General features: G+C 35.4%; 1 protein-coding gene across 1 annotated transcript; it reads left to right on the top strand.

Moving 5' to 3' along the window:
* Positions 1–16,495: 16,495 nt before the first annotated feature.
* LOC133667986 (probable LRR receptor-like serine/threonine-protein kinase At5g63710) lies at positions 16,496–22,131 on the top strand. The gene is made up of 11 exons (XM_062087711.1): positions 16,496–16,675; positions 18,161–18,331; positions 18,519–18,648; positions 18,828–18,899; positions 19,534–19,677; positions 19,911–19,976; positions 20,187–20,257; positions 20,346–20,489; positions 20,579–20,920; positions 21,036–21,430; positions 21,600–22,131. Exons 1-11 carry the CDS (start codon positions 16,657–16,659, stop codon positions 21,912–21,914), a joined length of 1,869 nt encoding a protein of 622 aa, XP_061943695.1. The 5' UTR covers positions 16,496–16,656; the 3' UTR covers positions 21,915–22,131.
* Positions 22,132–22,892: the final 761 nt, after the last annotated feature.

The following is a 22,892-nucleotide window of genomic DNA, read 5'->3' as shown; positions in this document are numbered from 1 at the left end:
CTAATCCCATCAGTTTTTCTAGGTTTGATTCAAACTAAATTTATTAAGATAGAAATCCAAGGAAGTTCCATGTGCTTTAAAAGCTCATTTTCCCCTTAGTTTTTCAAGAGTTTGCGACTCGTAAATCGCAAGGAGGAAAGACAAAAAAATTAGAAATCTAAGGAAATTTAGAGCGCTTTAAAAAAACCTATTTTTTTTCTTAGTGTTTTATACTCTCACGGCTCGTAAACCTGGAGTAAAAAATTGAAATGTCCTCGATTATAATCAAGGCTTCTTTCAAGAATATGTGTGGATTTATTATTCCTAGAAAATTATTTTGGATATTTACCACTTCGGGTCTCTTTATCCAAATATTAACAGTGAATAATAACAAATTATTTTCAATAATATTTTGGATATTCGTCCTTTAAGGATTTCTTTATCCAAACATTAAAGGTGAATAATAACAAGTTATTCCCAATAATATTTTGGATATTCATCCCTTTGGGATTTCTTTATCCAAACATTAACGGTGAATAATAGATGAATTCCCCCCAAAATAAGATTTTTTGTATTTTTTGGAATATTGGCCAATACCCTTTGGAGTTTTACAAACATGTTGTAAAATCCAGAAATGCAAGAAAATAATTTTTGTTGTGTTTAAGAAATCCATGCGAAAACACATTTTCAAAACTTCAAGTATTTTTTGTATATAAGAAAAATATTCAAAACATGTTAGGGTATTGGCCGTATGCAACACACAAAAAAACATTTTTTGTATTTGGTCCAAATCACAAGCATCGCAATTTAACGCAAACATTACGATAAAAAATAGCAAGTCATCATATATATTGTAAGATTTACAAAAAAACTTAAAACAACTCATAAAAACCCATTCAAAAGCCAACTAACTTAAAATGCTCAGGGACGCCATGTCCTCAAGAGAGCAGAGTGAGCGGAGACCAGCAGGGCAAAAGGTCTATGTTGATGAGAGGGAGAGGGGACAGTGTCCGGCCAGAGAGAGAGATCTCTGTTTTCTTTTTAAAATCAGGGGGTGGCTGCTTCGTTTTTTTAAAAAGATGAGAAGGGGGGAGGGCTACGGCTTCTTTGTTAGAGAGGATAGGTTTAGGTTTTTCTTTGTGTTTTCTCTCTTTTCTGAAAAATTACCCCATTCTCAATATTTTTTTTTTATTATGGCTGGAGGTTTATTTATATAGAAAATCTCTACACGTGCTATTCAAGGAAATATTACAATAATTATTGCAGAGATTGTTTTCTATAACCAGCACCAACAAATCCTATATATATGGTATTTTATATTGCAGTAATTATTTTCCATAACCAGCACGAATCAAATCATATATCTATGGTATGATTATTTTCCATAACCAAGCACGAATCAAATTATATATATATATATATATATATATATATATATATATATATGGTATTTTATATTGCAGTAATTATATATGATTCATAATTATCTCCTTGACATATTGCTTCCTTGATATTAGCCTTGATTCATTTATATAGAAAATCTCTACATGTGTGTTATTTAAGGAAATACTGCAATAATTATTGCAGAGATTGTCTTCTATAACCATCACCAACAAATCCCATATATAGTATTTTATATTGCATTGATTATTTTCCATAACCAGCACGAATCAAATCATATATCTATGGTATTTTATATTGCAATAATTATATATGATTCAGTAATTATCTCCTTGACATATTGCTTCCTTGATATTAGCCTTGATGCTTTATGTTATCGCCACATGTAAACCCTTATTATTATTTTTTTATTTATTATTTTATTTGAAAATTTATCAAAATATGGGTCAAAATTTGGGTAGCAACAGATGCCCCCTCTTTACAATGCTTACGAAGCAAAATTCCTCAATGTTTTGCATAGTAAGCTTTGTAAAGAAAGAAAAAAAATCTTCCTTGCTTGCTGAGTGATCCACTCATCCAAGGACTTCACTTTTTAAAAGAAAATGGTCTTGTTATCATGGGTGACCTGCCCCCTTTTTTTTAAAAAGAAAATTGGTCTATTTTTACGGGCGACTTGCCCACGCACACTCTAACCTGGTCTATTTTCAGGGGCGACCTGCCCATATACTCACGCTGGTCTATTTTCACGGGCGACCTGCCCTTTTGAGGGGGTTAACCTAAGATCCCATTTGGCGATCTCCTTTACCCCGAAGTAAAGTCGGTGTGTAGCTCGGTCAACCTGAAATCCCATCTGGTGATTCCTTTTAACCAAAGCTAAACTCTGTGTGTGGTTGGGTTAACCTGAGATCCCATCTGGCGATCTCCTTTAACCAAAACCAATACAAAAATGTGTGTGTGGTCTTATTATGACGGGTGACCTACCCAACCGAAAGATGATCTTATTATGACAGGTGACCTACCCAAATACAAGATGGTCTCATTTTAACGGGTGACCTACCCAAATGCAAGATGGTCTCATTGTGATGGGTGACCTACCCAAGTGGAGAGAAGGGAAGAGTGGTCTCATTCTTATGGGTGACCTACCCAGGGGAAGAATGGCCTCATTATAATGGGTGACCTACCCAGGTAAAAAAAAGATGGAGAATGGTCTCATTCTAATGGGTGACCTACCCAAAAAATGGTCTCATTGTGATGGGTGACCTACTCAGGTGGAAAAGAGGAAGAGTGGTCTCATTCTTATGGGTGACCTACCCAGGGGGAAGAATGGCCTCATTATAATGGGTGACCTACCCAGGTAAAAAAAAAAAGATGGAGAATGGTCTCATTCTAATGGGTGACCTACCCAAAAAATGGTCTCATTATGATGGGTGACCTACCCAAGTGGAAAAGGGGAAGAGTGGTCTCATTCTTATGGGTGACCTACCCAGGGGGAAGAATGGCCTCATTATAATGGGTGACCTACCCAAGTAAAAAAAAGATGGAGAATGGTCTCATTCTAATGGGTGACCTACCTAGAAATAATGGTCTCATTGTGATGGGTGACCTACCCAAGTGGAAAATGATGGTCTCATTATGATGGGTGACCTACCCAGATGTAAGAGAAAAGGATTTTAGAAAGGGGTCTCAATATCTGGAGACCTGCCCGTTTTATTTTTTTTTATTATTATTATTTTTTTAAAAAAAAAAAAAAAACTCCACGCTTTTGCTAGGGAATGGTCTCAAAATCGGATGACCTTCCTATTTCAAAAATTTTAGAAAAACTCACGTTGTTTTTTTTTTCAAAAAAATGGTCTCAATATCGGGTGACCTGCCCGTTTTGAACTTCAAAAGAAATCATCTTACCTCGAGGAATGAAGCAGTGCCGCTTCACAATTACTATCCTTTTCCGTAGTTCCGTTGACCTATTTTCGGAAATATAGGTCCCTCATTTCCGTTGTGAACTTCTTCGAGCTCCTGTTTCCATTTGTTTGTTCGACCTATCCTCTTGAACTGGAATATGCTCCACGCGCTATATTTCCTATCCTTTTCATGCTTGATGAAGAGATCTCCAGTTCCTCATGGGGCCCTTTCTTGCTCCATTGAATGTTGCTTTGTGTTATACTTTTACCGATGTTTTAATTGTCTTTTCCATTTTTTCGAGAAATTATTTTTAAAAGGAAAACTCAAAAAAATTGGTTTTGTTCATGAAAACTAAAACTTTCAATGCAATCATCATATTTTGTTTTAAGTAACTCTCATAAAAGGTGTTTCAGAAGTTCTATGATGATACCACTTTGGGCTTTGGTTCACTATAGACCCCTACGTGCACTTTTTGCCCCCAGTGTGGTGTGCAATACCTATCAGGTTTAAATTTGGTTTGGATCCCTCGAATTTGAGAATTGATGGAGTCATCTCCTTAGTCATGTGTAAAAACAGTAAAAGATTTTGAATGCTATGAGATCATGTGTTTTATGAAGAAAAGGTTCCTTACAGAGAGAATTCATGGTCGAACTTTATTTTATGGATCGAGAAGCATAGTATTTCTTTATAGAGTTGGCATTCACAGGTCTAACTAGATCTTCTCCATCCATTCTAGATAACAATAAAACTCCTCCCGAGAACGCTTTCTTTACCATGTAAGGGCCTTTATTGTTTGCTTCCCATTTACTCTGATCTTCTCCTGGTAAAGGCTATATTTTTTGTCAGTACAAGATCTCCTTTATGGAATCCTCGAGGTTAAACCTTCTTATCATATGATTTGGCCACTCGTGATGATGACAAATTGCAGCTATCCTCTTTTCACCGATCAGATTCAACTATTCATATCTAACTTTTACCCATTCCACCTCTTCTAAACTCAAAGTCTACCAATACTCTTAATGAGGGGGTTTCCACTTCTAAAGGCATCACCGCCTCCATTTCATATACCAAAGTGTACGGGGTGGCTCTTGTTGAAGTTTTAATTGTGGTGTGGTACACGTGAAGGGCAAATGGCAACATCTCATGCCAATCCTTGTAGGTGACCACCATCTTCTACATAATCTTGACATTTTCGTTAGCAGCTTCTACTGGACCATTCATCTTTGGCCTATATAGCGAGGAATTGGAATGCTTGATTTTCCATTTAGCGCAGAGTTCTATTATCATCTTGCTATTGAAGTTTTGGACATTATTAGTTATAATATTTTCTAGTGGACCATATCGACAGATCAAATCTCTTTCCATAAATTTCTTTACCACCTTTTGCCTCCACGTCATCCAAACATCTCAACAAAGTTCTGTCAGATGATTTCTATACAAAATTTCCCTATCAAGATAGAAATCCATTGCCAACCTCCTCAAAGTCTTCTTGTTGATTTTGGATGCCCCCAAGGGATATGTTTGGTTTTGGATGAAATTCTTGATATCATAGTACCAAGGGTTTCCATCTATTCCTCTTTCAACTGAGCAACAATGAGCTGAGTTATTTCTGGTATCAATGTGTACCGGCCGCACCTTGTGCCCAAAGTCTATTCTAGTCATAGAAGCTAGCGTGACCAAAGCATCAGCAAAATGGTTTCCTTCCCTTCCTAGATGGGTGAACTTTATTTCCTCAAATTTTCTAGCCAATTCAGACAGGTGTTCTTGGTAAGGTCTCAACTTCTTGTCCTTGGTTTGCCCTTTTCCTTTCACTTGGCAAATAATCAAAATTGAATCTCCATACACATTTATCTTTCTGATATTCAGCTCCAATGCTACCTCTAAAACGAGAATGCAAGCTTCATACTCCTATGTTGTTATTGCACCCAAACTACGACTTAAATGAAACCGGATAATGTTTCTCATCCGGAGAGATTAGCACCACCCCTACTTCGTTACCATAGCACCATCAAAGTATATAATCCACTAATCTGATTTCCCTTCCTCGAATGAAAACACATCTTCATCAGGAAAATCAAAGTTTAACAGCTCATAATATTCCATAGCATAGTCAGCTAGGTGATCGGCGATGACATTCATGGCTTTCCTTGTCATATATACTATGTCGTACTCAGCCAGTAGAACTTGCCATTTAGCTTGATAGATAAGGGTGGATGAAGTAGGTACTGCTTGATTTTCACGAAAGCTTCTTCACACTCTTATTCCAAATTCCAAGATTCTTCTTCCTTAACAATCGAAGATTGGGTCACAAGTCATGGTTAATTGGGATATAAATCGGGCAATGTAATTCAATCTTCCTAAGAACCTTATTACATCCTTCTTAGTCTTGGGAGGTGGCATAGATTGAATAGCCTTTACTTTGTTGGGATCCACTTTTATCCCTTTGTCACTTACCAATTCTAACAACTTCTCAGATTTCACCCTGAATGAACACCTCGTTGGTTTAAGCCTCAAATTATATTTCCTTAGTCTTTCAAACAATTTCTTCAATATTTGGACATGATTCTCTCCCTCTCTAGATTTAGCAATCATGTCATCCACGTATACTTTAACCTCTTTTTTGCATCATGTCATGAAATAGAGCCACCATGGCCCTTTGGTAGGTGGCCCTGACATTCTTTAACCTAAATATCATGACTTTGTAGCAAAAGGTTCCCTATGGTGTTACAAAGGTTGTCTTCTCCTTATCCTCTTATGCAATTTTTAATCTGATTGTAGCCTAAAAATCCGTCCATAAAGGAATATGTGGAGCTATGTGCTGCATTGTCAAACATATCTATGTGTGATAGACAAACTCTGATTTTATCTTCCTTTTCGGGTACTACCACTATATTGGACACGCATTATGGATACTTGACTACTTTTAGAAAATCGACGTTCCACTGCTATTCAATTTTTGCTTTTACTTTGATTAAGACATTCAGATTGGTCATTCTCAACCTTTGCTTAACTGATTTGCACCCTTTTACTAGTGGTACCCTATGCAAACCAAGCATATCCTTGTAAGACCAGGTAAAAACATCTACATAATCTCGGAGTGGTGTAATTAACTCTTTTCTTTCTTTAGGGGTGATCAAAGTTCCTATCTTCAACTCTCTCTTGATTTTTTCATTGCCATCATCTATGGTTTCAAATTTCTCTTTAACGGGTTTCCAAGCTTGTTCATGTTGTTCTTATTAATTTTTGTGAATCCCCTAATGTTATTTTCTTTAAAGTTCGACCATTTATTCTCGGTGTAAAGTGCATGTGTTTGTTATGGAAGATCTGCTTTTAAGGTTTTTAAAAGCAGAAAGTGATGTGTAAATGCATAGTAAAAACATAAAGATGAACTTTTGAAAATGCATGATCTCATTAAAAGGAAAAGTTTGGCTAAAAAAAAAAAGGATAAAATTCCATTGACATTTGGAACCTCGATTTAAAAAAGTGAAAAAGGCAAATAGCACAATATCATGATCAAACAAGCGTTATTGATTAAATTTGAACACCTATGGAGCTTCTTGGGTCTCCCAACTCTGGAACATCTCTCCCTTGGCTAGCTTTTGAATAAAGGTCTTAAGATTCAAGATGCTTTGAGCTTAGGCTTGTTTAGATGCAAAACGATATTATGGAGCATACATCCTAATGATAGGTTCTAGTTCCTTTATGTGAGACATAGGGTAGGTTTACTACTTGGTCTCTAAAAAGGGTCTCTTGCTGTCCTAGTGATCACCCTCGTAAAGGCAATATGGGGGTTCAGCAGATAGTGGGATGGTACATATACCAATCACTATCAGTCTAAACACTCAGCAAAGAGTTGGGGTTTACACAAACTTAAACCTTGACTCAAGTCATAAGGCAAGCTGCTAGTCCCCCACTTAACTTAAAATTTAATGTGTGTGCTCTCCAAAAAGAAAATAATAGCAAAGTGGTGAATGACTACATCATGAATGCCAGAATGCAAAGATGCATGCTAAAGCTTTTAAACAAATTGTCGTTCATAGTAAAAAAAACAACAACACATAGCATAATAACAAAAACAATTACCAAGCTTAGTCCAAGGGTCCCCAGCGGAGTCGCCATCCTGTCGCACCCTCGCGATCGGGTCGCGGCGATCCTCGATTGGTTCCGGGGTCTTTTGTTTTATTGAATAAGGGGAGTCGCCACCTAGTATTATGGTCACTAGGAAACCTAACTGGTCTTTCAGAGATTCTAAAGCAAGGGACTGGTTGCGTAAAGGGAAGGTATTAGCACCCCTAGTACGCCCTACCTAAGGCAAGCTGCTTGGTGTTTGGTTTGCTTTATAATTGCTATAATGTTGGTGTTTTCTAATCCCATCAGTTTTTCTAGGTTTGATTCAAACTAAATTTATTAAGATAGAAATCCAAGGAAGTTCCATGTGCTTTAAAAGCTCATTTTCCCCTTAGTTTTTCAAGAGTTTGCGACTCGTAAATCGCAAGGAGGAAAGACAAAAAAATTAGAAATCTAAGGAAATTTAGAGCGCTTTAAAAAAACCTATTTTTTTTCTTAGTGTTTTATACTCTCACGGCTCGTAAACCTGGAGTAAAAAATTGAAATGTCCTCGATTATAATCAAGGCTTCTTTCAAGAATATGTGTGGATTTATTATTCCTAGAAAATTATTTTGGATATTTACCACTTCGGGTCTCTTTATCCAAATATTAACAGTGAATAATAACAAATTATTTTCAATAATATTTTGGATATTCGTCCTTTAAAGATTTCTTTATCCAAACATTAAAGGTGAATAATAACAAGTTATTCCCAATAATATTTTGGATATTCATCCCTTTGGGATTTCTTTATCCAAACATTAACAGTGAATAATAGATGAATTCCCCCCAAAATAAGATTTTTTGTATTTTTTGGAATATTGGCCAATACCCTTTGGAGTTTTACAAACATGTTGTAAAATCCAGAAATGCAAGAAAATAATTTTTGTTGTGTTTAAGAAATCCATGCGAAAACACATTTTCAAAACTTCAAGTATTTTTTGTATATAAGAAAAATATTCAAAACATGTTAGGGTATTGGCCGTATGCAACACACAAAAAAACATTTTTTGTATTTGGTCCAAATCACAAGCATCGCAATTTAACGCAAACATTACGATAAAAAATAGCAAGCCATCATATATATTGTAAGATTTACAAAAAAACTTAAAACAACTCATAAAAACCCATTCAAAAGCCAACTAACTTAAAATGCTCAGGGACGCCATGTCCTCAAGAGAGCAGAGTGAGTGGAGACCAGCAGGGCAAAAGGTCTATGTTGATGAGAGGGAGAGGGGACAGTGTCCGGCCAGAGAGAGAGATCTCTGTTTTCTTTTTAAAATCAGGGGGTGGCTGCTTCGTTTTTTTAAAAAGATGAGAAGGGGGGAGGGCTACGGCTTCTTTGTTAGAGAGGATAGGTTTAGGTTTTTCTTTGTGTTTTCTCTCTTTTCTGAAAAATTACCCCATTCTCAATATTTTTTTTTTTATTATGGCTGGAGGTTTATTTATATAGAAAATCTCTACACGTGCTATTCAAGGAAATATTACAATAATTATTGCAGAGATTGTTTTCTATAACCAGCACCAACAAATCCTATATATATGGTATTTTATATTGCAGTAATTATTTTCCATAACCAGCACGAATCAAATCATATATCTATGGTATGATTATTTTCCATAACCAAGCACGAATCAAATCATATATATATATATATATATATATATATATATATATATATATATGGTATTTTATATTGCAGTAATTATATATGATTCATAATTATCTCCTTGACATATTGCTTCCTTGATATTAGCCTTGATTCATTTATATAGAAAATCTCTACATGTGTGTTATTTAAGGAAATACTGCAATAATTATTGCAGAGATTGTCTTCTATAACCATCACCAACAAATCCCATATATAGTATTTTATATTGCATTGATTATTTTCCATAACCAGCACGAATCAAATCATATATCTATGGTATTTTATATTGCAATAATTATATATGATTCAGTAATTATCTCCTTGACATATTGCTTCCTTGATATTAGCCTTGATGCTTTATGTTATCGCCACATGTAAACCCTTATTATTATTTTTTTATTTATTATTTTATTTGAAAATTTATCAAAATATGGGTCAAAATTTGGGTAGCAACAACTGAGATGGATTGCACTTTGACTATCACAGTGCAACACAAAGTTCTCTTAAACTAGGCCAAGTTCATGTAAGAACTTCTTCATCCATAACAACTCTTTGCCCCCTTCAGTAAGAGCAATATATTCAGCCTCAGTAGTGGATAATGCCACATATTTTTGCAACCTTGATTGCCATGAGACTGCTCCCCCTGCAAACTTCATCAAGTATCCTGATGTGGACTTTCTAGAATCAACATCACCAGCCATATCTGTATATGTGTATCCATCCAACACAGGTTTATCATTACCAAAATATAAGCTAAAACTAGAAGTACCTTTGAGATACCTGAGTATCCATTTCACTGCTGACCAGTGTTCTTTACCAGGATTGGAGAGGAACCGACTAACCACACCAACTGCATGAGCTATATCCGGCCTTGTGCAAACCATGGCATACATCAAGCTACCAACTGCGGATGCATAAGGAACCTTTTTCATCTCATCTCTTTCTTCATCACTTGAAGGACACTGCTTAAAACTTAGTTTAAAGTGGCTTGCAAGTGGAGAACAAACCGGTTTAGAGTTGCTCATGTTGAATCTCTCAAGTACCTTTTGGACATATCTCTCCTGAGATAGCCAAAGTTTCTCCTTCTTCCTGTCATGTGTGATCTTCATGCCAAGAATCTGTTTTTCCGGTCCTAAGTCTTTCATTGCAAAAGACTTGCTTAACTCTTCCTTCAACATCTGAATCTTCTTAGCATCATGGCCAACAATCAACATATCATCCACATACAATAGGAGAATAATAAAGTTTCCATCTGGAAACCTTTTCATAAATACACAATGATCAGAAGTAGTCCTGTCATAACCATGATCCACCATGAAAGAATCAAACTTCTTATACCATTGTCTTGGAGCTTGTTTTAACCCATATAGGCTCTTTTTCAACTTGCAAACTAACTGCTCTTTACCTTTTGCTTCAAACCCTTCAGGTTGCTCCATGTAGATTTTCTCATCTAAATCACCATGGAGAAAGGCAGTTTTCACATCAAGTTGCTCAACTTCAAGATTCAAACTAGCAGCTAAGCCAAGCACAACTCGGATTGAAGACATCTTGACCACTAGTGAAAAGATTTCTTCAAAATCAATACCCTTCTTCTGACCGAAACCTTTCACAACCAATCTTGCCTTGTACCTTGGTTGTGAGCAATGTTCATCAATTTTCAACCTGAACACCCATTTGTTTTTGAGTGCTCTCTTACCTTTAGGAAGCTTCACTAACTCAAAGGTATGGTTTTCATGCAAGGATTTCACCTCTTCTTGCATTGCTTGCAACCACTCACTTTTTCTTCTCATGTGACATGGCTTCATCAAAGCATTTTGGCTCTCCCCCATCAGTAACTAGCACATACTCATGAGGAGAATATTTGGTGGAAGGTTGGCGAGGTCTGGTTGACCTCCTCAATTGTGGCTCATCTGGAGCTTCCTGTATAACCTGTTCAGGAATAACATCAATATCATCATTAGTTGATTCATGATCACCAACTAATGGCTCAATAAGAAAACCACCATTATCATCATTTTGCAAATCTCCCCTATGATTAGCAGGCATCAAAGGTAACTGTGGAGTAGGTCTTGTATTTGAATTAGATGGAATAAAAGTTGTAGACTTTGTTTTCTCCTTCAGTTCAAAGTCTTCAATGGTTTGATCTTCAAAGAAGATAACATCTCTGCTTCTCACAATTTTCTTCTCCTTTGGATCCCACAACCTATAGCCAAACTCATCATCTTCAGATCCCAAGAAAATAAACTACTTTGTCTTGTTGTCAAGCTTGGACCTTTCATCCCTTGGAACATGTACAAATGCTCTGCATCCAAACACTCTCAAGTGTGCATAAAAAACATTCTTTCCTTTCCAAACTCTATCTGGAACATCAAACTCAAGAGGAACTGATGGAGAAAGGTTGATCATGGCAACTGCAGTCTTCATTGCCTCACCCTAAAAGGACTTAGGCAGCTTTGCATGAGAGAGCATACATCTAATTCTTTCAACAATGGTTCTGTTCATTCTCTCAGCCACTCCATTTTGCTGTGGAGTCTTAGGAAATGTCTTCTCCAACTTGATGTCATGTTCCCTGTAGTACTTCTCAAAAGGACCCCTGTATTCACCACCATTGTCTGCTCGAACACATTTCAGCTTTCTACCAGTTTCTCTTTCAACTTTGGCATGGAAATCCTTAAAGACATCAAGCACCTGATCTTTGGATTTCAAACAAATGGCCAAATCTTCCTGGAGTGATCATCAATAAAACTAACAAAGTACAATGCACCTCCAAGAGACTTATCAATCATAGAGCAAACATCAGTATGAACTAAATCAAGAACATGTGATCTTCTATGTGGAGGTGATCTTTGAAATGCAACTCTATGTTGTTTACCAACTAAACAATGAGTAGATGTGTTCAAGTTCATACCTTTTAAAGGAAGCTAGTTCTTCTTGGCAAGGATGTCAAGGCCTTTCTCACTCAAATATCCAAGCCGTTTATGCCATAGATTAGTAGAGCAATCTTCAATTGCATTCACCTCCCCTTTGATCACCTTGGCTTGTGACATGTAGAGACCCATCTTCTTCCCTTTAGCAACAATTAGGGAATTTCTGGAGAGCTTCCATTTACCATCTCCAAAGTGACTGTGATAGCCTTCTTCATCAAGAGTACCTGTAAAGATCAAATGTAGGTGAATATCAGGCACATGCCTAACATCTTTGAGTAGCAACTTGCACCTAGTATTGGTTTCCAACCAAATATCTCCAATGCCCACAATACTAGCCATCCTTTGATTTCCCATCCTAACTTGACCAAAGTCACCAGCAGTGTAGGATGTGTAAAAATCACGTCGGGGTGTAACATGGTAAGAAGCTGCTGAATCTGCAACCCAGGTGGTATCTTGACATGCAATATTAACATAACCATCATCACAAACAATGACAACATCACCTTCAAACACAACTGAAGTTGTACCATTCTCTTCATTCTTGTCTTCATCTTTACCCTTTTTATCTCTTTTATACTTTCTGCAATCTTTTTGCATATGCCCAGGCTTGTCACAATAATAGCATTTAAAACCCTTCCTTGATTGAGATCTTCCTCTTGGCTTTCATTTGCCTTTTCTATTGCTGGATTCTCTATCTTGCTTGTAGTGAGAGAACCTGCTTTGACTTCTCCATCGACTTTCTGTAACAAGTGAATGAGACTCAGAAATGCTTGTCCCTTTCCTCCTCTTCTCTTCATTGAGGATGCAATCCTTCACTGTTTTCAAAGTGATCTTTCCATTCGGAGTAGAATTGCTAAGTGACACCACCAAAGTCTCCCAACTATCCGGCAATGAACTCAATAGGATTAATGTTTGCATTTCATCGGCTAACTCAAGGTTCATCAATGACAGCTGATTCAAGAACCCTTGGAATACATTTATATGCACTGAAGCATCTTCACCATCTCTATACTTCAAATTTACAAGGTCTCTAATTACAAAAACCTTGTTTTGTGCATTCTCCTTGGCAAAGGTTTCTTCCAATAGCTTCCACACTGTATAGCAGTCATGTTCTTGAGAAATATGATTAATGGACTTAGAAGATACCCATTTTTTAACATTAGCGGTAGCCTTTCTATTAAGTCCATTCCATTTTGCATCATCCATATCATCAGGCTTTATTCCTTTACATTCAATCGACAAAGCCAAATCATTGCAATATAAGTGATCCTCCATCATTGTTTTCCATAGAAAATAATTTGAGGAAGTGAGCTTTATCATGCCCGAATCTTCCTTTTCCATTTTAACTGCACAAGAATTCAATCTACACAACCAGATGCTCTGATACCACTTTGTTGGGAAAACTAGGGACAACTAACCGGATCAATTCAGCGGAATACAATTCACAATTCACAAGTCCCAATCCTTTTTTCCTCTTTGTGCAGTAAAAAACAGAATCAAACAATGAACAAATATAATGCAACAATCACACAAATTAACACCAAGATTTTTACGTGAAAAACCCGATGCGGGAAAAACCACGGGACCGGAGTCCACCTAAAAACTTCCACTATCACAAATAATAGGTTCACAATAGTTCTTTCTCATATTCAACTAAGGGCTACAACATATATATCATCAAGAACAACTCATTCTCGGATTACAACAAGATTTAAGAGAGTAATGTTAGAGAAAAGCTCACAACACTGACAACCCCGTTTTCTATCAAAACGACCAGCTTCCACACCACCAATCTTCAATCCAACCGTTCAGAATGAATAGTAACGTGTCTAGAAGCTGTTGTCCAAATCTCAGCCCGATCCAACGGTGAACAAACTGGAAATCAAAGAAAGAAGACAGACTGCTTTACTGCCTCCTCTTCTTTCTTTCTCATGTTTTTCTCTGCTCTCTTTTGTTCTTCACTACTGCCTCTACAGTGGCAGTTTCATTTTAAATCAAAGAGGCAGCCAGCTGCCTCCTTAATTAATGTGGTGGTCCCCCCATCACATGGTGCGGGACCACACACAACATTTTGAACATCCAGTGTTTAATTTAAAATTTTATCTTCAATTATGAGACTTATATAACATCTAGGGTTTTCTCTCAAGTCGTTGTTTAATTCACTTCCTTCATATTTTCTCCTTCCAATCTAAGTTTTCTTAGTTCAGGCTGCCCACTTTTATAATATTTTTGTTATTTTTGTCACGTCTATGGAACTAGCTAGTAGTAGAAGAGCTGTTTTTTAAGTACACGATGCTCCTCTTTGCGACCATAAACATTGAAGAATTTCTTGGGGATCTCGGATATTCTTTGCGTTTTATGCATGGTGGTCTATAGGAGGAGATACATAGTGTTCGCACTCTTTATCTTTTTTGAGTAGTGAATCTTCTATCAAGTTTGGCTCACAGTGAAGAAAGAAAAAAGAAATGCTACATATTCAAAGAAAAGAAGTTTTGCACCAAATACTCTTTTTTGAAAATATTTAATTTATCAACACATATATCTGCATGTATTCTACTGAATATATAATTTATAATTTTTTAAACTATAGCCATAACTATAGACATAAAAGCTACCATAATATTAAACACATTAGTATGATCATCTGATTATGTCATGGGTCAATCACCAATCTAAGAATGCGTTCATTTTTATAGTTTAACTCGTTTATATTTGTAGTTCAATTTAATTTTTAAATTGTTTTCAACTAAAAAAATATTAAATTGATGTTTTTGTATGTATTTTTAATGATTTTGATGCAATAATATGAAAAAATATATATAATTATTTTTTATATATTTTTAATTGAAAAATATTTTTATAAAAGCATTCTGCATTACATTATCAAACTCATATATAATAAGGCGAGAGTGATTTTTATAAACCAAAAAAAATATCTTATGGTGATTTAACAAATTTTTTAAGATTTAAATTTTATAATAAACCCAAAATCATAAAACTCATAATATAAGACTTTTTTATGTTTTTCTCTTCGCACAAAACATTAAAATCTCCAAATTAATCAAATAAATTATCAAAAAGTCAATGTACTGTCATTTATCCACATAGAAAACCGAAAGTAGTGGTATAAACTATAAAATAAAAATGAAGACCAATCATGTAGATATGTGGACACGAAATGTCCTCTTAACAGCTGAAGTGAAGCCATTACATGTGCATCATATTGTTAAAGCAAGACACCACTCAGATAGATAAATAATATTTAAAGAGATAAAGATAAAATATAAATGTAAATTCATTTCTGAAACATTTGGGATAATTATTCAATGAGTTTTTATTTTTTTTTTAATATAGAGAAAACATGTTTTTGAAAATAATATTTATTATTTTTTCATCCTTAAAAAAAATCCATTAAATTTGATGTATTCACTGGACAGACCAATCATGTTGACATGTGGGCACAAAATGTCCATTTAACAAATAAAGTAAAGCCCCTACATGTGCATCACATTGTTAAAGCAAAGACATCCGTAGGAAGGATAGATAGATTCTTGCTCTGACAAAAGTGTGCACCAAGTGTGCTTCTTGTCTCCGTATAACGGAGCATGAGTAAAATGCTGTCCAGTCCCTGCATTGTAAACAAGATTATAACTTAGTCCTTCATTTATTAAAAATTGTAACATTTACCAGTTTTTTCCCGAACTTATTGCAAGCACAACGTTTGACAATTTAAATTACTGAAGAGGAACTTTGAGAGTTGGACTTTAAGGAGAAATCAACACTTATAAAAATCCAACTTCATCAACAATCAAGATACTGATTAAGTTATTTTTATATAAAAACATAAAAGGTATAGTTATTAAACTTGGTTTGGTCTAGTAAATTGATCTAAAAAACAATATATTCAAAGCTTATTTTAGATCGGGTTTTGATATGAATCAATTTTAATATTAACTTGATCAAAATCAAGTGATCCAATGGGTTAATCTGTGATTAAGTTGACTTGGTTAAATTCAGTCTAAATCCGATCAAGTCAAAACCAAAACTGAAAAAATATAATTATATAATTTTGATTATAAAAAAAATATTGATTTGGATTAATTAAATGACCTGCAGATTAACTCTTAATTGGATCAGGCAACAGGTCAGGTATAATAACTATGATGAAAATAATATTCTAAATATAAAGGACTAAGTTGAAACTGTGTTTAAAACCCAGGGACCAGGTAAATAAGTTATTCAACAAAACATGGTTACCTTCAGGCTGGAAGCTTCTCTAAAAACACATACTTGTAGTCTTCTCATGGATATGCATGCCATTGCAACTATGGGCTAAACCAAAAAGCATCTCATGTGGTCTGGATATCTTAGAAGAAACAACGCCAACAAAAAAAAGTGTTCATCATTATCTTTAATGCAATCCAATTGCAAGCAAAAGCAAAGCAAAGTTCAATTAGTGGGATTCTCATTCTCATCCTCCACCAATAATACCACTAGTCCCTCTCATATTCTATGCTATTGGCCTTTCAAAGAATCCCTTTCTTGCATATCAAAATGCTTTGTGGGTCCAATGCATTAATCATAATTTATTCCTTATGATAATCATAATAATGACTGTGTTCAGCTTCCTCATTTTCTTCTTCTTGTGCCACCACCTTTTTTTATTCATTCATCGTTTGCTGCATTTGTCATGGCTAAAGACAATAGAGGTATGTTTCTTTTCTTTTCTCTGCTTTCTTGATCACACACACACAAGAGTTTCATGCGGGAAAGTCATGGAAGGCATGTTCTTAAATGTGAATTTTATATTACTTGTTACATCAAAAGATTAATTTTGGTATATTTCTTTCTGGGTTGTTGTCAATTTCAAAGCTTCTCTCTTTTGTTTCTTCAGGCTAGTAGTATATATTTCATTTTTGTGTTTGTCTGTGGTGGGGGGTCCCTTGCTGGTTAAATTTGTTAGTGATGCTGAGGGATGGTAGACTCTGTTGATGTTCATTTGGATGAAATGGTTATGAGTTTCAGTAAACAAATCTGCTGTTTTTCACTACTAATGTGAAGTATGAAGATAGAAGACAGAATATTTTCTTGTTCCATTGACCATTAACCATTTATGGTCCTGCAAAGTTTGTGGGGTGGCAGTAGTGGGAGAAGAATTTGCCTTGTCTCATTATGGTGTGTGGAGGGTAATAAATGGTTTCAACCTTGTGGAGAATGAGGATAATGGGAACATTTTTCTGTCAGATAGTTTCTTCATGGAATGTGGATAAGCTTAGATTGAACTTCCCACTGCATGTTTAACTAGGTGATTGAATTTTAGCTTTTCTGTTTCGGTGTGCTCGCCTTTTCCCCTTTTCACAATCTTAGGCAACATTAGGCTAGGTGATTGAGGTAGAACTAGAAGGTCTCCTAGAGGCTTGATGCAAAGGAAAAAGGTAACCTTGCATATAAAAAAGTTAAAAATCAAAAGTGCATGATCTTAAGATAGAAAGTTATATTTTGTTGGAGAAGGCATAATGTATAGTACCATGACTGGGAAATCAGAATTGTGAATGCTTTGGTCTATTACTTTAAATGATTGGAGCATCCTGCTGTGGATAAAAATTCTGAAAAAAGTTATAGTTTAGTAGACCTAAAAGTGATGGAATCACCATGGTTTCACAGCTCTTTCTAGCAGCATGCTAATCATTGACCACACCAGTCACTGATTTTGGAAAGAAAGAAAGAAAAAACAGAAAATCAGTGTGTTTTGGATTTTGAACTCCAGGGAAAGTGAACAGCCTCTGCTTAAACAGTAACGTTAGTTGTATTGTTTGGTGCTTTGAACATACCAAGAAACATCTTTAAGTCTTTAGTTGAAATGGAAGTTGCTAACTGTTCTTGAAAAATGGAGAAGTCAGGCACCAAAATGATGGATGACAGCACTATTACTCGAGACAGAATGTTAATATGCTATAATGATGTAAACATTGGTTTTCTATACTTTATTTGTGCTTCATATGCTTGCCAGAAAAGCTGATATCCTTCTTGCTTCTAACGTATTTGTCATAACACTTTAATCCTAAGCTAATTTTAGTTTGTTTTAAAGCTCTAACATTTTATTGAGAATTTGATGTACATGTTGGGCGAGATAAGGATCAAATTTTGATCTTATGATCTGCTCATGTAAACTCATAAAACTTTTTCTTTATTAGGACATCCAAGCGGCGGCAAGACGTCTTCGACTGAATCTCTCTGCTACACCAAATACAGATACATGTTCGGAGTCTTTTCTCTCTGGAATCCCCTGAAGCTAGTTATCAACTGTCTTATTCTGCTCAATTTTTTGAAAATCACTATTTCAACCAAGGAACCTGACACTGAAGGTACAGTATTTATCTACGATTTTCATTAATACCGTGTTATCTGTTCGCACCAAATGCTGATGTTGGTGGGAAAATGTAAGGCTTTGAGATACAGGCTAAAATTTGAAATGTCAAGATAAAAGAGTATAGGGTGCTGCTGCCCGTCATTAGTTTCTACTGACAAGTTTAATCTTTCTCTAATGTTTAGGTAATGCTTTAAGAGATCTTTTGCTGGCACTCAATGATTCAAATAGACAGATAAATTGGGATACAAATTTAGTGAGTCCTTGCTTTAGTTGGACTCATGTCATTTGCAGAAATGGACATGTTGAATCCCTGTAAGTGCGCCTGTATTTGGAGATAAACTTCAGTTTTGCCTATTTTAGCAACACACTTCTGATATCAAGAGGGATGGCCGCGGGATTTTTACTTGCTGGAGTGCTGCATTTTTATTCGAATAGTGGTTTCGTGGGTTAATTTTGCTGTGCATTTACTCTCTGAATGTTCTAATTTGCAGGAGCCTGAATTCACTTGGATTTTCGGGAACTCTTTCACCTGCAATTACGAAACTGAAGTTTTTGGTTACCCTGTAAGTTTCTGGCTAGCTTGGAAGTCACATGGATTTTCAGTATGTATTTGCATGAGCATTCGTCTATTTATCAATTTAGACAGTTTGCAAACGCAAATCTGAACCAAAGTATTTCTAGTGCGAATTGATATCCTGATCCAATATTCTCATTTCATGTGGAAATACTGATGGCAATAATTTACTCCATTTTTCAGAATATAAGATCCGCCATCAACCAAACCTAGCACTTTCTCTGTTTTAGCATGTATAGAAAGTTTTGGGACTAAAATTGATGCAATTGAAGATAGACGATGAATTTGAAATTGATGCTAATTTGGGAGAACAATCAGTTAAAGAAGAGATGAAGGTAGTTGGGATAGAGGGGAAACGTCTCCTATCCTTTCTATTTTGAAAGAAATAGAAAGGATAATAATTCACTTAAAAATTATCATAAAAACATTTTTATTTTTATTTCTCCTTCCCTATCTCTCTAACCAAACATGTTTTGGTCGCTTTTGTATTGTTTTTTTTTTTTTTTTTGTCTTGAGAGACTAACCAAACGCAACCTTGTAATCTTGTATTCTTTTATGGTTCCATGATGTACGATGGTGCTAAATTATGGCCATGTTCATAAAACTTAAAATTCTCCATGCAGGGAATTGCAGAACAATAGTCTGTCAGGGCCCTTACCTGATTATCTTGGCAACATGGTGCATCTACAAAATCTAAATCTTGCCAGCAATAAATTCAGTGGCTCTATACCTACCACTTGGGGTCAGCTATCCAATTTGAAAAATTTGTAAGGATTCCTTTAACGCCTCCTGAAGAGTCATATTTCCTTGTTTTGTTCTTGTATGCACGAAGCATCAGCGTATTCATTTTTGTTATGAAAGTTTCTTAGAACATGGCTTTGTTTTAAATTTCAGTCATTTTACTGGTTCTACAAGGCTTTTCGGCAGTCTTGCTCTTGCAAAGATCATAATTCTGTTGATGACTATGTTCATATTACTTACGATACCTTTTCTTTGACAGGGATCTCTCATCTAACAATTTAACTGGAAGAATACCAGGGAAACTCTTTTCTGTTGCAATGTTCAAGTAAATTTCATTAGAATTTTCAATTCTTCCAACTTTCGTTTGGTTTTTATCCTCTAACCATATCTTTTCATCTTCTATCTCATCACTTGGTCGAGTGAAATCTCCAAACAGTTTATATCTTGAGTTATTAAATCCTATTATCTGTTTTAATGTTAGGCACATAATTATCAAGCTTGATTTGCTTGTCATTAGCTGTTATTTGTTTTTCAGTTTTACAGCAACTCATCTTGCTTGTGGCCTGAGCTTGGAAGAACCTTGCATCTCGGGGTCTCCTCTTCGAGGTTAGTTTCTTGAAGACACTGCATTTTGTCACTATTCTTTTCTTCGACATTAATCTCCAGATGGAGCTTAAACATGAGAGCTTTGCAGTTTCAACCAGCAAGTCAAGACTCAAAGTAATTGCAACTTCGGCCAGCTGTGGTGCTTTCATTCTTCTGATACTCTTGGCTGTTCTGGCATACCGATATCATCAATTTCACAAAGAGAAAAATGATATCTTTGTTGATGTTGCTGGTAATTTATGTTTTCCTCGTGTAGTTGAATTCGTTTCAATGTTGTTGTTGGTTGAAGGTACCTAAACTCCAGCTTTTACATGACTTTAGGTGAAGACGACCGCAAAATTACATTTGGGCAGCTTCGGAGATTTTCTTGGCGTGAGCTTCAGCTTGCAACAGACAATTTCAGTGAAAGCAACATAATTGGTCAAGGAGGGTGTGGAAAAGTTTACAAAGGTATCCTCTCAGACAACATGAAGGTTGCTGTGAAACGACTTGCAGATTATTACAGTCCTGGTGGAGAGGCTGCATTTCAGAGAGAAGTTCAACTTATCAGTGTTGCTGTTCATAAGAATCTTCTAAAGTTGGTTGGATTCTGTACAACTTCATCTGAGAGAATCCTGGTCTATCCATACATGCAAAATCTTAGCGTTGCATACCGCTTGAGAGGTATTTCTTTGAATACCACCATGTCTCAATCCATCTTTGAGATTTTCATGTTATAAATAGAATTTTTTTTCTTCTTCGAAATCGCTTCATGACAGTGACATATGTTACATTATAGAATTAAAGCCTGGTGAGAAAGGCTTGGACTGGCCAACAAGGAAAAAAATTGCCTTTGGTGCAGCGCACGGATTGGAGTATCTACATGAGCATTGTAATCCTAGGATTATACATCGCGATCTAAAGGCTGCGAACATCCTGTTAGATGACAATTTTGAAGCTGTTCTAGGAGATTTTGGGCTAGCAAAACTAGTTGACACGAAATTCACTCATGTTACTACTCAGGTGCGTGGTACCATGGGTCACATTGCCCCAGAATACCTATCTACTGGAAAATCATCGGAAAAGACAGATGTGTTCGGATATGGCATTACACTTCTTGAACTGGTAACCGGTCAGCGTGCAATAGACCTTTCTCGTCTCGAGGAGGAAGAGGAAGTTCTTCTGCTTGACCATGTAAGACTTCTAAAACTTTCTGGCCCATTACAGAATTTATACTAGATATATTTGTATATCAAAATCCCTGCTCGCAGAATGTTCTTTTTTGCTTGTATGCATCTCATTCTACACATTCCTGCATGCTTCTGTTATGCTTGACTTAAAATGATGGAAATCTGATATGCAGATCAAGAAGTTGTTGAGGGAAAACAGGCTTGATGACATCGTGGATGGAAATTTGAAAACTTACGACCGCAAAGAAGTCGAGACTATAGTCCAGGTTGCATTGCTCTGCACGCATAGCTCACCTGAAGGCCGCCCCAAAATGGAAGAAGTGGTGAAAATGCTGCGAGGCATAGGCCTGGCCGAGAGATGGGCAAAGTGGGAGCAGCTTGAGGATGCTATGAACCAAGACTTGGCAGTACTCATGTCTCAACAATATATCTGGGCCGAAGATTCAAGTATTGACCAAGAAGCTATACAATTGTCCAGGGCAAGATAGAGCTTCTCCAACATGCATGGAATCAATTTTGAGACACACTTATCAAACTAATGCATGGTTACCATATTTTATGCTATAGATTTTTGTACATAAGCAAGAAAATTACTTGAAAAATATACTATACCATGTGGCTGGCATACAGAAAATGCCAGTTCCATCTTCTATGTTTGTACCTGTTACAATTGCCTGAGGATATATGGTATATATGGTTTGGGAATGGTCTGCCTCTGAGATTTCTCTTCAGGGAATTATCTACTTTTTGGGCCTTTCACCTCTTCCATGTCCAAAGAAGAAAGGATTGGAGGCAAGACTCAATTGTTTGAATATTGCTGATTAAATTTCTTTATGTTGATAGGTTTATAAAATAAATAAAAAATGATTTTCCATAATATCAATTAAAAAAACATGATAAAAGTAACATGCAGACGCACTATTTATTTATTTTAATTTGGGTATTAACATCAACCATATCCTCAAATCAACTTTCACATGTCAAAACTAATTTATTAATTAATTTCCTTGTATCCTCTTTTTGGAATTTGTACTCAATCTAATCTAGCAGGTAAACTTAAAGTAGGGGTGAATAAATTTACTGAATTATCTAGAATATTCATAAAGATTTTATCTGAAATTAATTAAATTAAATGATTTTTTTTAATAATTATAGTTAAAAAATTAAAAACAAAATCGGCTTTGTTTCGATTTTCAATTTAAAAAAAATGAATAAACTTAAACAAATAATTTAATTGTTTTATTTAATTTGGTTCAATTCATTTTTCTAAAAAATAGATTTGATTCATTTAAATTGATATTTATCCGGTTTGTGAGTTTAATATTATAGTACATAACACTTTTTAAAAGTATTTTTTAATTAAAAATATATTAAAATAATATTATATATATATATACTTTTTAATATCATTATAACAAAATCACAAAAACAACATCTAAAAAATCAATTCAAATCTTTTTTAAACT

This window comes from Populus nigra, chromosome 11 (assembly GCF_951802175.1).
Source record: "Populus nigra chromosome 11, ddPopNigr1.1, whole genome shotgun sequence".
NCBI classification, from domain to species: Eukaryota; Viridiplantae; Streptophyta; class Magnoliopsida; order Malpighiales; family Salicaceae; genus Populus; species Populus nigra.
This window is presented reverse-complemented; position numbering and strand designations above follow the sequence as displayed.